This window comes from Lathyrus oleraceus, chromosome 5 (assembly GCF_024323335.1).
Source record: "Lathyrus oleraceus cultivar Zhongwan6 chromosome 5, CAAS_Psat_ZW6_1.0, whole genome shotgun sequence".
NCBI classification, from domain to species: Eukaryota; Viridiplantae; Streptophyta; class Magnoliopsida; order Fabales; family Fabaceae; genus Lathyrus; species Lathyrus oleraceus.
This window is the reverse complement of record NC_066583.1, coordinates 636,073,398-636,091,276: the sequence shown is the minus strand read 5'-3', so window position 1 is coordinate 636,091,276 and position 17,879 is coordinate 636,073,398. Positions and strand designations below refer to the sequence as shown.

The 17,879-nt window shown below is 36.7% G+C and overlaps 1 protein-coding gene across 1 annotated transcript; it reads right to left on the bottom strand.

The window, feature by feature from the left end:
* Positions 1 to 260: 260 nt before the first annotated feature.
* On the bottom strand, positions 261 to 3,147 carry LOC127087471 (protein NRT1/ PTR FAMILY 1.2). The gene is made up of 4 exons (XM_051028356.1): positions 2,802 to 3,147; positions 2,488 to 2,705; positions 1,666 to 2,213; positions 261 to 1,576 (listed from the first exon to the last, which is right to left on the bottom strand). The coding sequence occupies exons 1-4, from the start codon at positions 2,920 to 2,922 to the stop codon at positions 562 to 564; spliced, it is 1,902 nt and encodes a 633-aa protein (XP_050884313.1). The 5' UTR covers positions 2,923 to 3,147; the 3' UTR covers positions 261 to 561.
* Between the last annotated feature and the right edge of the window lie 14,732 nt (positions 3,148 to 17,879).

Here is a 17,879-nt window from a genome sequence, read left to right as displayed (position 1 = left end):
TAACATAAAGCTAATAAATTAACTAACTACTATAGAGTTTTGACTCATACCTTTCTTACTTGCAAAACAAGTAATCTATCTTTAACCAAATTAAGTGTTTAAGCCTCAACAACTTTAGGTCCCAAATCTTTCCCGGTTATGTGGGATTTATAGGCATATCTCATAAAAAAAACATATAATAATTTTCTAGTATTGCATTATTGAAAATATATATGCAAGTAATTTGAAATAATAGTTGAAAGCATTTAGTTACACAACTATTGTATAGAAAACTATTGCATTTATAAGATATAGAGACAAAGCATACTTTGGTGCCTTGCATTTCACCTATTATATGTTTAAACTATATATCTTCAAGCACAAGTTGAGTATACATGATCAAATAGTAAATTTATATTATATAGCCTAATCATATATTCCTATTAATACTTATCAAAACAAACAGGAAAAAGGAATATGCCTATCCCATTTGAGTATGAATCATAATCATTATCTACTAATGAAGCACGTTTGCTCTATAATCAACCCCATTAATTAATCCTTTGTTAACACTTCCTTCTTTTAGCCACTTTCTTCACTACTCTTCAGTACTTTCTCAACCTGATCCAAATTCTTGAATTCAGTTAACTCTTTTTCCTTTGAACTAGTTTCATCACTTCCCTTGTCATCAAATAGTGGATTCATATTCTCGAATTCGGTTAAATCTTCCTCCTTGGAGCCATTTTCTTCAGGAGTTGCCTTAGATACTTGATCAACAGTAGGCCCATAAGCCCAACTGCATACTAAATAATACACTAAATTAAGAGCACTAACTCCAGCTATAACCCAATAGTACTTGTCGAAACGACCCTGGTTAATATTATCAGTAATCCACCCTTGTTTTCCTCCTCTGGAAGTAACGTTTCCTATAGTGCTGAATACAAAAGAAGATACCAAGTTTCCTGCAGCCATTCCTAATCCACCGAGAGAAGCGGCAACACTAGACATACTTCTTGGAAATTCTGTGTAATAGAATTCATTTTGGCCTATACCATTGAATGCTTCAGCTATACCACCTAAACAAAGTTGAGGTGCAAGCCACATTGCAGACATTTTCAACACTCCATGAGGATCATTCAAGTATCCTTCTTTGATCGCTTTCTTTCTCCTTATACTCTCAAAAGTCGCTGCAGTTACCAAGTGGAGAAAAGATAATAACAACCCAATTCCCATTCTTCTCTTTGGACTTATCCTAACCGGTTTCCCTTTTATCTTTGATGCTAGAGGAATAAGAACGCGGTCGTAGAGAACAATCCATATAAATATTGCACCTACCATGATGACACTAAAAGATCCTGCTGGAACTTCAAAGTGTGAGGTGATATGTCTGTCTAAGGATTTAGCTTGAAGTAATCCAAATGATCCTCCAATGTTAAGGGACATCATGATCCCTGTTGACCACAGTGGAATAACTCTAACAATGGCTTTTAGTTCTTCTACTTGATCTACTGTGCATAATCTCCAAGGGTTTTTCGCTGAACCATCTGAATCTATATCTTGCTCACGATCCCTAATAACACATGCTTTATTCATAAACCTGAAAATGAAAATCTTAAGCCGATGAAATCTAATTTTTAACCCGATAAAAGAGAAAAAAAGATGTTATTGTAATTTGAGTCCACATACCTTAGTCTATCAGTAGGAACAACAAGATCTGAGTCCTTGTTGTGATGGTAGAATTCAGCTGAGTTCTGAGAAGGTAACTGAAATTTTCTGTTCTTAATAGCAGCAACAGTTACTTGAGCAAAACCAGTGAACAAAGTGGTTCTTTTTGTAATCTTAACATAAAGAGGAGAAGCGAGAAAGAATAAGATAGTAGATAAAAGCATGAGTGCTGCTGGAACACCGAAACCGATCTTCCATCCAAGATGATCTTGAATATATACAATTATAGTGAGAGCAATTATGACAGCAATAGTTGTGAAAGCATAATACCAACTGAAGAAAATTTCCAAAACTCTATGGTTATTTGGATTATCTTTTCTATTCACTTGGTCAGCACCAAATGCTAAAGAACACGAAAGACCACCATTTCCAATCGACATTAGACCGAACGCGGAGAGTAACACTGCCATTTGACCTTTTGTAGCTGATTTACACCCTCCATTTTGATGGTTACATGAAGGAGGCCTGGCTTGAGGGAACATGGCTGTTAACCACAACAGTGTCATTCCCTATAACAAAAAAAGAAGAAACATCGTTATCAGTATCAGTAAATTTGACTGTAAAAATCCCTGCCAAATTCAAAAGTTACAAATCGGAATTTTAAAATCAAAATCAATTTTCGTTAGAAACATGTCAAAATCAATAAAACTGAAACCAAACATACTAAAAAGCCAATGGTATCACTTTTGAACAAAAAGTACTTGCTACTCAAATCTATACAATTTGACTTCACAAAATTGAACCGAATCATATGCATATTCATGTCAAAAGAATATATATTACCAGAAAACTGACAGCAGAACCTAATCCAACGCCGAGGAATCGACCTAAATAAGAATCTGCGATAAAAGCACCAACAACAGGTGTGAAATTACTGGCTGCAGAAGATAAGAGAAGAATCTGAGTAGCTTTTCCAAGATGAAGTCTGTAACTTCCCATCAAATAGGTTATCATGTTAGGTAATAATCCCAAACTAGCCATTCTCGCAAGTGCTTCATTTGCTGCAACAACAACAACATCAAAACCATATCATACAACAAAACTCAAACTCATTCAAATATGATAACAAATAATCAAAGTAATAATAGATACGATACCAATGATGAAAGGCATGGTGATAAGACCACCCTTGCGTCTTTCTGATTGGTGTGAGATTTCAACCATTTCATGATCAGCATCAACAACTGAAGAAAGTTGAACTTCCTTGTCCATTTTCATGAAGCAAATGGAAGATGGAAGAACAAGGAGAGAGTGATGTGTTGATTTAAGTAGAGCTATAGCATTGTTGTTGATGATTGGATTAGTTTGAAGAACAAGTGTGAAGTGATGTCATCAGTTGCGAATTGTAATCGTTTTCACATGTTCATATAGTGTGAATGAATGGTTGATAAAATAAATGTATATCTGGAATGCACTAACATAAACACAATGTGTGTCTTATTATCATAAGGTTCTATATTATTAAAATCATATAGAAGTTAGAGAGTTTGAAATACTCAAAATTAATCAATCATTGTAATAAAATATCTTGACTCATTTGATATGTTCACATGAAGTTACTTTGACTTTATGATTAATTAACCATGGATAAGTGCGCACTAATTGGGATGTATCACTAAGTTTGCATCATCTGCCAATTGAAACTTAAAAATCTTACTCCTAAGTGTTATGTCTTCATTTTAATAATAAAACTAATATTTTTTTTACTATATTACTTAACAAAACTTCTTTATTATAAAATGATAATGAAATCTATTTGACATAATAAATTAGTGAAAATATCTCGGACTAGAGTATGTTAATTTATATAGACCGGTCAGTCAGTCTCAAAAAAAATTATAAAGTCTGTCGTTTAGAATTAGAGTCTATTTTTTAGGTTTTTTTTAATATGACCCTAAAGTTTTAGAAAGTTAATTCATATGTGTCATGAGTAGCCGCTTAATTAAAAATTAAAAACATATACTAATAGTAGTTATGTTGTCTCACTCAAAAATAATACATTAATTTTTTCATATATATTAATATATTTAAATTAATATTTAATTTTTGTGTGTGTTTTACTTCAAAAAAATTTAATATTCTATTACTTTCTCTTATTTTAAATACTTAAGTATCATTTTATATAATTTAAACATATATTAACATTTATAAAAGATAATATAATATTTGAAAATGTATTATATTTAAAGTAACATAATTGTATAATTATATTTATAATAAATGTTATAAGGTCTTATTTAAATTTCTGTATAAAAATTAATATAAAGATAGTCAGTTTAAAGTGCATAACCCGGAATCTGTAAATGGTCAGAATCAGGTAGTAATTTTTAAGCTCATATAACAACAAAGTTTTTTAGACCCGACTCTATAAAGCTTGAAGTTCGTTACGGTCTTCCCGTTTAAAGTCGGATAGCCCGTTTTAACAGCTCTATGTCAGACCTAGATCGACTCCACGCTTCTACATCTAATGTCTTTGCACCGTTGGTGTTATCATATCTTGCATATGCAGAAGTTAATTGAAAGAAAGATAGAGAGAGTTTTGGAGCGGAAGTGAAGAAGAGAGAGAGTAAAGAATATTGAAATGAGAAGATAAGATTGTTATTGAGGAGAGATTGTTACAAAACTACACGCGCAATTATTATATATATACATATATTGTAACTAACTAACTAACTAAGCTTGAATTAATACACAATATGCTCCCTTAATTCAAAATTTCACCAAGTGATACACATCAAAAGCTGATACTTCAGACTCCATCCACTCTCCAAAAATTGCTTTAAACTCTAGAGGTTCAGAAGTAGTTCCTACCTCTGACTCCTTCAGAGACTGATGGTTCAGAAGCTACCAAAGCTTCTAAGGCCATGATACTTCATCCTCTGACTCCTTCAGAGGCTAGGCTGTTCCAACCTCTGACACCTCCAAAGGCTAGTGATCCAGAAGTCATTCTAACCTCTGAATCAAATGCCATCATTCTCATGTCTATCTTCAGCTTAGAAAATTGTTCTCCTTTTATAGCCTTAATCAAGATATCAATAATATGGTCCTTAGTAGGAAAATATCTCATTGCCAACCTACCTTTGTTCACTTGCTCCCTTATGTAATGAAACATTGTTTCAATATGCTTGGATTTTCCACAAGAGACAATATTTTTTGCTAAGTTTATTGCAGATTTATTGTCAACAAGGAGCTTGATTGGTACTTGAATATTCACACCAATCTCAGTAAATACTACTTCAATCTAAGAAGCTTGACAAACAGCTAAACAACTAACAATATATTTTGCCTCGCGGCTAGACAGAGTCAGGTTGCTTCTTAGAGATCCAAGAGATTGTAGCTCCTTGAAACTTAAAGACATAACATGTGGTACTTCTCCTGTCCAGTCTGTCACCACACCATTCTGAATCAAAAAACCCTATTTCCTCTTCTTTGCTTCTCTTTCTTCCATGTGAGAAGAATACATCATGCATCAAGGTTCCCTTGATGTATCTTAGTACTCTTTTCCCAGACAGTATATGAGACTTCCTTGGATCATGCATGAATCTGAACAATACTCATACAACAAAGTTAATATTTGGTCGACTATTGTATAGGTACCTAAATGATCCAATCATATGCTTATAGAGGATGGCATCCACCCATTCTTTATCATTATTTTCTTCCAGCTTCTGATCTGATTCAACAGGAGTCACATCAGCATTACAGTTCAACATGTTGAATCTTTTCAGTAAATCAGTAGCATACTTTGCTTGATGCAAGATTATTCCACCTTATTTATATAGAAACTCCATACCAAGGAATTAGGACAAGTTACCCAGATCTGACATTTTAAATTCGAACTTCATTGTACTCTTGAGGTCTTCAATTTCCAATTGGGATTCTCTAGTTATCAAGAGGTCGTCCACATATAAACATATCAGCAATAGTATTTCACCTTGCTTGTATTTTACATACCCACCATACTCAATTGAACATCTTTTAAAGCCATGACTGATGAAGAAAATATCAATTCTCCAGTTCCAGGCTCTTGGTGCCTGCTTCAAACCATCTAAAGCCTTGTATAGTCTATAGATTATATGCATTTTTCCCTTTAATTCAAAAAATCCTGAAGGTTGAAACACATATACCTTTTCATCAAGAGGACCATTTAAAAATGCATAATCTACATCCATGTGTGACAAATTCCACCTTCTACTATAATTTAATGCCACTAAAGTCTTATAGTCTCGTGTCTTGCCACTGGTGCAAATACCTTAGAGTAATACATACCTTGTCTTTGAAAGAAACCTCTTGCCATAAGTCTTGCTTTGTGTTTCACTATTTTTCCTTATGGACTCAACTTTACCTTGAAAATCCACTTCACATCAATTGACTTTTTTCTTTCTGGTAGTTGAGTCAGTTTCCATGTGCCACATTTTTCAATTAAACTGAGTTCCTCCTTCATTGCATATTTCCACATTTTGTCTTGAATTGCATCTGAATAACTATGTGGTTTTGCACCTGTTAACATTGTCAAGTGTATTATTTATCCTTCCTCATCCATTGTATTGTTAGACACAATTTCATAATCATTCCGCCTTGTAGGTATTTGTCTGTTTCTAGTTGGCCTTGCCTTTTGAGTAGACTTCACTACATTAACTGGAGTCTCAGTCAAGACTGGACTCACTTCATCTGAATCAAATTGCATTGGAACCTGCATTGTAACCACTCTTGTTATTTCTCCACCTTGGTTCCAATCCCAGGATTCTTCTTCTCTGATGATTACATCTCTATTGACCACCAATTTCTCAGTAACTTGATTATATAACCTATATGCTCCAGTTGGATGGTAACCAACTAAGATCATAGGTTCACTTTTATCTTCAAGTTTGGTTCTTCTTTCATCTGGCACATGTCTATAGCATAATGATCCAAATACTTTGAGATGAGTGAGCCTCCTTCCATGATTAGTGAGAATCCTTTCTCTACCAGCTGACCAATACTCAACAGATTACATTGCATACCAGGGACAAATAACACATCTTATATCAATAATGTTTTACCTTCCTTTCTTTGTATGACAATCTTGCCCATGCCTTCTGCCATTATGCTTATGTTATCTTCCAGCTTCACACGTGTCTTCTTGTTTGAGTTAAAGTCAGTTAACCACCCTTTGTGTCTAGTCATGTGGTTAGAACAACCGAAGTCTAAGTACCACACATCAGAGGCTGGAGCCCCTTCAGAGGTAGTTATCATCAACATGACAGGGTCTGAATCTGAATCATCTTGCACCTTGTTAGCTTCCTCTGCACCCAGTGTTTTTCTTTCCTTTTTCAAACCAGCAATCTGAAGCAAAGTGACCATACTTCTCACAATTAATGCATTGAATCTTTCTCTTGTCTTGAAACTTTTCATTTTTTTGAAATTTGCTAGATCCTCATCCTCCTTTAGAGGATTCAGATCTTTCTTCAAACTTCTTCTTCTCTTTGCTATCCAGAGTGACTTCTCTCTGGTGCTTTCCTTTTCCATGCTTTCACCTTCTTTTCATGTCATCATAACCTTTCTTTCTTGAATGAGCAATTAGGGCCTGTTCACAATCTTTATCTATCTCTCTCTGATTCGATCTCAATTCTCTAGCTTTCAGAGATCCCTGCAGATCTTTCATCTTCACCGTTTCCAGATCTTTACTTTTCTCAATTGTTACTACTATCATATCATATTGAGGAGTGAGACTTAGAAGTGCCTTTTCAACCTTCATTTGCTCTGTCAAAGTCTCTCCAGAAATCTTCATCTAGTTGGTTAAATCTTGAAACCTTGTGAAGAAATCTGATATCAATTCACATTCTTTCATATGTAGCATCTCATACTGCTTTTTCAAAGATTGGAGGCGCACCTTCTTGACCTTGGCATCTCCACATAGTATTTTTCAGCATATCTCATGTTTCTTTCGAAGTTGCAGTATGAGCTATTTTATCAAACATATTTGCTTCAACTCATTGGTGAATGTAAAATAGAGCCTTCTGATTTTTCTTCATGACTTCCTTGTATGCTACCTTCTAAGCATCTGTCGCATTTTCTGTAACCGGTTGAAGTCCCCTCTGCTACATACTCAGACACATCTTGAACATTGAAGATGACTCACATTTGAATGCACCATTTTTCTCAATTCTTGTCATCAAGAATTCGAAGATTTGCAAGGAAGTTATTGTCACATATTCCAACCATAGTTACAATCACTATTGAACCTAGATCATACCGATCTCGTGATATCAAATGTTGGTGTTATCATATCTTACGTGTGCAGAAATTAATTGAGAGAAAAATAGAGAGAATATTGAAATAAAAGAGAAAAAGAGATACTAAAAAATATAAATAAGAGAATAGAAAATTATTATTGAAGAGAGATTATTACAAAATTACAGTATAGTTATTATTTTATCAAGTTAGACCCTCACCACCGTCTCAATTATTGTTTACTATATTCTCAGATCTTTAACCTCGGTTTCACATGTACATATATGGAACGACGTTGAACACTACAAGAATTTATAAGTATTTGGTTGGTATAATTCTCTTGTTGTGTATTTGAAGAATTTATTGAAATTAAATAATAGTAGTAACTCTTAACTCTTAAAATCCTCCATCAAAAGGAACCTTTAAAATTTACTTGCAAATTTCTCCAAGTGTTGCCTCGGTTTATATAATTTAATCATAATACCATGCGGTTACTTATATCAAAAGAATAAAATACCATGCCGCTACAGATTCTTAACGTGATCGCATATGCTTTTTAATATTTTTTTTTATATATTGCTCCTATAATAATAATAATAATGATGATGTAATATTACCCATATTATATATGGTTATAATCCATCCATGGAATGATTGGAATCATATACACAACAAAGAGCCAGCTACTCATCGAATTAATTAGTATATAGAAGTTCACATTTATTTTATATTCATAAAAAAACAATAACAATAATTACTCGGTGTTGGCTACTTCTTTATTTTTTATTCATAAACAATACTTGTCCTTATAAAGAATCTATCTTGTGTCCTTAGCACAAATTAATAAATTAAATGTAACATTTTTTTATATATTATAAACAGTACAATATTTTTTTTAAATTATGAAATTCGTTTTTCTTTAATAGAAGATTTCCTATTTTCATTAGTACTTTTAGTTTTCTGTTTTGTGTAACTTTTACCTTTATTTGCATGACTTTAAAAAAAATTATACTCATTAATGTTACAAACATGATCTTTCTCTACAAAGAATATGAAGTTTCTTTTTAATGTTAATATCCTATATATTAACGATCAAAATAAATCATTTTTATTCATCATGTACTAAAAAATAAGAAGAATATGAAATTACAATCGAAAACTTTGAAAAAATAAAAAATAAAAACGGACTTTATAATAGTTGATAAGTAAGTTAAAGGAGTTAATCTTTAGAGTTGGTACTCATAATTAAAAGTAACATATTTCGATTTTAACCACCAAAACAAGTGAAACTCTACCCTCTCAGATAAGTCTGCAAATGCTCCGCTTTATTCGAAAAAACCCCGTCTATTTTGCTTTTCCCAAATAATCCTTATCAGAGGGAACCAAATAGTATTAAGAGTCAACCAAACATTTTTTGGAAAACCACCTAACCCACCAAATTGTAAGAGATAATCAAATAACTTTCCTTGAGTTGCCATTGAGAATCCTAACCAATTAGAAATAATATGTCACCGTCAACCGAGAAAATCACATTTTACAAACAAATGATCTATGTCTTCATTCACAACACAAATTGCTACACATTTTTTATCGTTCATACCAAGAATCCTCCGCCTAGCCAAATTGACCTTCGTCGGAATAGGATTTAGTAACAAACGCCAAACAAAAATCGAAACCTTGAGCAACACAATCTTCAAAGACAAAATTTGCGAATGAGCCTAATTGTTGTTGTCTCCAACTTCAGGAAATTTTTTATAACCGCTATTGATCGTGTAGCAAGATGAGGGTTGTAAATTCCATACCCAACGATCTTTTATGTACACATGCAAAACAACTGAGGTTAACCACTCAACGCACTCTCCCACTAACTCCTCCTCCCACAGAAGCAACCTCCTACACCACTTCCACGCCTCACCATTCCCCACACCCTAACTCGTTCATTTTTGCTACAATCGTCATCTCATTCTCCGCTAAATCAAACAAACTACTAAATTTAGCCTTCAAAAAAATATCGTCACACCAATAATCTTTCCAAAACAGAGTAGAAGATCCATCTCATATCCTCCGCTCAATGTTATCGAACAACCACCCTTCATCGACCCAACCAACACCCTCCCTTATGTTTTTTAAATTATTCCACCAAACAGAACTACAACATCCCTCAAAACATAATCGCCCCTTTCCTCACCCTACCGAGCACACAATACCCTATACCAAAAATTTCCCGTCTCATTTAAAATCCTCCAACATCATTTATAAAGTAAGACTAAGTTAAATTTCTTCAACCTCCTAACACTAACCCTCCATTTTATTTTTTCAAACAAATAGAATCCCATTTAATCTAGATTTTTTTTCTCACTTCCCCCCTAGAAAAAAGCATTAAAAATATATTCAAGAGAAGATATGATACTTGAGGGTGCCTTGAAGAAGGAAGAAAGTAGACTGGAATGGACGACAGGACAAACTTAATAAGAATATGATGACCCTAGAACCGCTACAACCATAAATACCTCAAATAGTGTGTGTGTCGTGCACCTTAACATCAAAAGAGAATTTATTCAACCTATGGTATGGTATCGCGTACTATGAATTTTTAGTGTAAAATAAATTAACACTCGAGAGATTTGGTGAGAGTATGAATTAAGCTGACATATGAAACAATACTTTTAAGTGAAGGTCTGGTCAATCGATTGACCTCGGTAATCCAGCAAAACCAAAGGTATCAACAAATGAGGGTCATAGAAGATCTTAGAGGTATGATGGTACGCGAAAAGTTTTTACTTCATTTGAGAGTGACATGAGTCTTTGTACTTAAAGTTGATTGAGGACAAGCAACAAACTAAGTTTAGGGTTGTGATCAGTCACCATTTGTGTTATAGTTATTGAAATTCTGGTGTAGTCAGAGTTCAGATGTTCTACTCCAAGTCATGACATCTGATCCAACATTGTTATTAATACAACAAGACAGTTATACAAATTAAAACCCAGTACTGATATGCACACATTCACAGATGTCACGACATCTGCTACTATATCACCATAGAATGGAAGAACACCCAGTTCTGTCCATCTGGAACAAAGACACAGCAGAGATCAAACATAGCACTTACTTCTGTTGACCCTGCACAGTTATCAGCATGATGTCTCAACATTGATTTGAACATCACCTGTTACAGCATTACAGGTTGACCTTATTTTATAACAGACAAAATTATAACGTGCAGAAGGTACAAACACAAGTAATTGTTAACCCAGTTCGGTGCAACATCACCTACTCTGGGGGCATACCAAGCCAGGAAGAAGATCCACTATCAGCAGTATTAAATCATAGTTAAACTCCCCCGTTTACAACTCTTCACTTAATCCTTACCCAATGCAATCTATACCTAGGAACTCCTAGATAGAAACCTCCAGTTTCCATTCCTATCACTACAATTACAATGTAATGCTAAACAACTTGAACTTGCTTTACAACTTTGTTCAAGACCATAACAAACTCTTACCTAAAGGTTTTGAGTTACAAATAATCTCATGCCTTCGAGCACTGAGAAACACATGGTAACCTTCCCACGGGTTGGGAGGTTTACCTCACACACACCCCTAATTTTTCATTATTTGAGGCTTACAAAACCTAGGTTACAATCTGCTATTTATAACCTAAACACCCAACTGGATTTGGGCCTTGTACTTGTATTTCTTAAAATTAAGGTTAGGCAAGTTAACCTAATTTCCATATGTCGCATCCTGCGAAAAATCAACCGGCGAGCTAAAAAGAAAAAAACACAGAGCCGCCACTAAACGTTATTTATCCCAAGATAGGGAAAGGAAACGCTCAGAGAAACCTGGAAAGACATGGTCTCGCGACCAGAGAGAAAAGGTTCGGGAGTCGGTTACGCGAGGGGAAGGTATTAGCACCCCTCACGTCCTAGGTACTCCTAGGGATCCACGTCCTAGAATAAAGAAAAGGTTGCTAAACATCACACACACACACGGGGAACGCAGGTGGGGTTAAGAGAAACGGGCTCGATAAGGCGTCGCACCTTATGCCTACATATCTTGTCTGGAACAAGAATCAGAGCCACTGTAGTTCGGCTTACGCACGCCAAACAACACAAAACATACAAACAAGCAAGGGTGGCAAACATGGAGCCCGACAACCACTGGATGGAATTACGTCGGCATCCGAACCAAAACACACTCAAAAGGGCAAACGTGGAGCCCGACTGCCAATCCCTGGGCTTACGTCGGCATCCGAGCCAAAACACACAGTCAGATAACAAGTAAACGCACGCAAAAAAGAAAAAGGTTGCCCGGAGTGGTCTCGCACGACCACCTGCCTACATACCTCGTCTGGCACGAGGATCAGGGCGATGTAGTTCCCCTGAAAGGGACTAAATTGCTAACCAGAAACCGGGGAAAGATACACAACTAGGGAGCTGAGACTCGAGCCTAATGTTGTCATGCATCGTTAACCCTAAGTTCGGTTTTCTATCCTACTTGCATAAGCAAACTAACCTAACCAGGAAAGAAGCTAGCACACAAGCATACAATCATATATCATCAAATGAGAACAGGTATCTCAAACAAGCATGTCAATCAGATATCCACATAACACGCACTATAGCCAAACAAGGGGCTCAATCAATCAGGTTTGACTGCCTAAGCAATCGTCTGTACAGGCTATGTTTGCTCTTAACCTTGCCATTACGAGGCTAAGGTGAAGCAGATGATGGGATGAAGTGAGGATGAGACCTCACAGCTCTTATCCCTAACCAGGGAGAGCTGACAAATGAGCATGGGTCCAGAATAGGGGAACCCTTCTATACTCGATGACTCTGACTCAATGTGCACTGCACAAGATCTTGGGCTTTTGATCTCAATGCTACAACCATGTAATGGGAGCAAGGAGAAGACTCACTGAATAGTGGGGGACAGGTTGCTTGTCCCTACCTTCCACCAATTGCCTTACTTGAAGGGCTTTTCCTGCTTGGCTTAAAAATAAACATACACAATCATTGCCTCTTAAGGAGGACTTCAGACATTTATTTGCCCGGCCCGGTAACAGCCGGGTCTCCAGACTACATGAAGTCAAGAGGACTTACCTCAATGCAAGTTGCTTAAGCAACGCAAAGCAAAGCAATAGTTCGCAAGGAACTGAGCAACTAAAGTACCTGGAAACAATCAAACTCAGTCAATACTCAATCAGACAAACTATACAGCAAACAATCAAACAGTTTAAACAATACAACACAAAGCAAGCTCAAGGCTCAAGCCCAAGCTCCAACCTACAAAACAATGTTATGTTAGTGTACAAACATCAACAACACCAATTAAAATTGATTTGGATCATTCTCCATATACATTGCTTTTTTGATCCTGAAAAATCAAGCAAATATTAGCACCTAGACCACTAGGCCAAGCCTAGGGTCCAAAAGCAAGAAAAAATCTAAAACAGCAAGGTATTCATCAACCAACATCAAATTATCATCAAACAAGAGCCAACATCATTGGTCTCATGTTTATATCATCCATCATATTCAATTCATGCACAAAAGAAATCAAATGATGCCAAATGAACCACCAAACATACAAACAGAAGTATTGCATTCAAATCCCTATCAAAATAAATCCAAAAATTCTCAAATTAAATACACCTAAACAGGGGTCAATCAAGGTCTACCATGTCAAATTTGAGCTTAATTGGGCAAATAGAACCATGTCAATGAAAATCAACAAAAACAGACACAATTTCATGCTCCAATTCACACCATCAATGCATACATCCACTTCAAAAATTCATATCTCATTGGAAACTAAAAAGAAATGGATGAGACCAAAACAGGGAGGTCCTAACATGTGTCTAGTTCATGCATACCAAATTTCATGGCCATACAATACAATATGAGGATTTCCCAATCAATCTACCAACATGTATCACATGAGCTTGCAATTTCAATCACCAGAAATGAAAAATCATGATCAAATTGAAAATACAGTGAAAAATTCTACAAAAATTCATCAAGCATCCTAACATGTCAACAAGTCATCATGCAAAATTTCAGCCAATTCCAACATGCATAGGTCATCCAATTAAATTCAACAAGTTGACATCAAGAGGTGTGACACAAATTGTCACACCTAAGTTCCAGAATTTGCTGCTCTCTAACCAGGTATCAAAAATTCATGAACTTTACATATAAATAATCCTCAATGAGTCAAGAACCACCACAAAAATTTTCAGCCATTTATTTTATGTTATGAGCATTTCATGATCAAATTACAAACATGTATCAAAAATGGACATACAATGGAAAACCCTAGGTCAAATAAAATATTCCCCAAGCACAACTTTGACCAATAGGTCAAAAAAAACCTACACTCACCAAGGAAGCTATAGAAAAAATTTCCATATTTTTCTGAATTTTCTACAATTTTTTATGAATTTTTAAACATGTTAATGATTTTTTATGAATTTATTAAATTAAAATGAATATCCAATGGCATTATTGTAATTAATTAAGGCGGGAGCGGGAAACAGGTAGTTTAAATTTTCAAACGAGAATGAAGATCAAACTCAACAATTTTCAGAAAACTTCCTCTTCTTCCTCCAGCACACGAAGAACACATGAACACAAAACTTTCACCAAAACAAGCAAATGGATAACCGTTGGACTCGTCTCACCACGTAGATCTCAAATATCAACTCAATTTAACCTAAAAGTTCCTCTATCTCATGAATCGATCAACTTAGGGTTTTGGTTCATAATTTCAAATCCAGATCTCTTAGCCTACAGTGCATCATTTGCTAAACTACTCACATCACCATAACCTACGTTCTATGCTCTACAAAACGCACCTAAGCACTTGAAGAATCGTGACACTCGAAAAAATCACATACCTGTAATGGCAGTGGTGTTCTAGCTGTTCTTTGCGTGCTTCAACCTCAAACAGATGAACTAGATGCTTCAGGGAGTTGAATGATGCGATTAGGTTTGATTGAAACAGCTCCTAACGCGCGAAATCACAATCCACCATGAATGATGCTTCTTTGAACAGTCGTGTTTGGAGGCTTGATTGATGATGAGAAGCAAAAACAGATGTAGAAGATGATGATACAAGATCAATGCAAGAAGAATTTCGAAGATTGATCAAGATTTGATGAAGTTTGATGAAGTTGAAGGTTTTGTATTCTTGAGGAAATTGAGAGAATGTGATGAGTTTTCAGATCTGGTTTTGGAAAGTGTGTCCTCTCTTAGGAGTTTGTTATGATTAGGAATATATACTCCAACTTAATCCATCCTTAATCACCTCAATTAGCAAAATGAAGTGAAATTAGTGAAAAATGAGTTATGTGAACAAAATCTGGAAAATAACTAACTTAACAACCAAAAAACAGCTCCACACAGCAAAAAATACCCAGAAAACTGCATTTTCGCGCGAGCGGTCGACTCATAGCCTGCTATGCGTCGACTCATAGCCTGCTATGCGTCGACCCGAAGCCTATGCGCTGACCTATGCGTCGACTCATAGCCTGCTATGCGCTGACCCGTGGTCTATGCGCTGACCCTATGCGTCGACTCATAGCCTGCAAAAAAAAAAATTTTTTTTTTTTTTTTTTTTTTTTTTTTTTTTTTTTTTTTTTTTTTTTTTTTTTTTAAGAAGAGGAGGGCAAATTTTGAGATGTTACAGCTGCCCCTATTCAATCCACTGTGAACCTGTTGATATGAACAGCCTCGGCTTTCAGATGATCAGGATGAAGAGTGATTGAATACCAAGAACAGACGAACAATTTGCACTCTGATGGGAAAATAATTAACAACGCCTGTCAGCATCGGCGAAGAAACAATCTCTGAACAACGTCGACCTGGATACCAAAATAAATGGTAACACAGGGATAACCATGGTCTGATCACCACACCTCCACGCGGGATTATCAACTCCTCTTTTTATGCTTTTCTTGAACCCCGAAATTTTCTCTTCTTTTTTTTTCATTTTCTTGAACCCCGAAAATTTTCTCTTGTGCAAACGATCCTCGGATCTCTGCATTTGAACCCCGGAAAATGCCTCAGCACTCCTTTTTGCCAACATAATGAACCCCGATCTCCAATTTGAACCCCAGTCGCCTGACGATAACCCGCGATCGCCAATATGAACCCCGTTCTCCAGAAAATGCCGCAACATATCCTTTTCTCCATTTGAACCCCAGTCGCCTGACGATAACTCTCGATCGCCAGAATGAACCCCGTTCTCCAGAAAATGCCGCAACATATCCTTTTCTCCATTTGAACCCCAGAAAATGCCTCAACATCTTCTTTTCTCCATTTGAACCCCAGAAAATGCCTCAACATTTCCTTTTCTCCATTTGATCCCCAGGAAAATGCCTCAACATCTTCTTTTCTCCATTTGAACCCCAGAAAATGCCTCAACATTTCCTTTTCTCCATTTGAACCCCAGAAAATGCCTCAACATCTTCTTTTTGCCAACATAATGAACCCCGATCTCCAGTTTGAACCCCAGTCGCCTGACGATAACTCTCGATCGCCAGAATGAACCCCGTTCTCCAGAAAATGTATCCACATTTCCTTTTCTCCATTTGAACCCCGTCTCCAGAAAATGTATCCACATTTCCTTTTCTCCATTTGAACCCCAGAAAAATGCCTCAGCATGTCCTTTTCTCCCATCTCTCATGATAATTCCGCTAGCAACGTCGGAAATAACACCAAACCACTCTGAGGGCGACATGTCAGAGGGTATACCTTCACAAAGGAAGGTAACATGTGTATCTCTTCCTCAGAAGACACCTATAACGACCTCCATTGGCCTCAGCCAGAGTCTACGGTGACACATGAACAGAAGATAATCCTAAGGACCTCATCCCGGATATAATCTTCAACTCCATCTCCATTTGAACCCCAGAAAATGCCTCAGCATCTCCTTTTCTCCGTTTGAACCCCGAAATCGCGCTGATCGCGTAACGTCTTCTGATTTTATTTCCATCTCTGCCCGACGGAAACATTTCCTCCAATATTGCACTACTGGGGAACACTGCTGACCTGACGTCCTGATGCTAGACTCCTCAGAGTAACACCCTCACCCTCAGGCGAAATAAAGACTCCAAGCGGTAACCACGGCTTGAATTGCGCTGAACGCCAAACATTTCCCATCTCGGCTCGACGGAAAACCTCCTCCAGTATCGCACTACTGGGGAAATACCTTTACTCAAATTATAAGGCTAAACTCCTCGGAGTAACACCTTCACTGTCTGGCCAAAACCACTCCTCAAACGGTAACCACGGCTTGAGACTAGCTTATGCTTGCAATGATGTATGATTGATTTTTTCTGCGTAATGCTCCATAATTATGGAAATGCTACGCTATTATTTATTTTTCTATGCAATATGCCATGTTATTTTTTCATGATGAATGCATAAAAAACAAAAACATCCCCCTCAAGGGACCCTTCTGGGGAATACGAGACACTCTGCTGAGAACTCGCCACCACTCGGATTTCCACCCTGCTGGGGAATAACGCTGCTGCGGGGAATAAGGCAACCCTTGCTGGGGAAGAACCTCCTTTGCACCCAATCCACTCGAGAAACTGCTGGGGATAAGCACCACCAACACTCTGTGGGGAATACAACAATCTTTGACTTGCTGAGGATATCAATACTGACTCCGCTTCGGGAAAACCCTCACAGATACCTGTTGACTTCACTGGGGAAACACTCACAGAGGCTCTGCTAGGGGAATAGCAATCTCCGGACTCACCTGGGGATGCCCCACTCTATCACCTGCTGGGTAACCATCCTGACCCTGCTAGGGAAACGAATACTACTCCGCTGGGGACAACCCATGCAACCCATAGGTATAATCCGCTCAGCTGGGGATGCAAAAATCCATCCGTCCGCTACGGAAACTTGTCCAATCCTCAGGTAGGATGAACACTGCTGGAGATATATTTC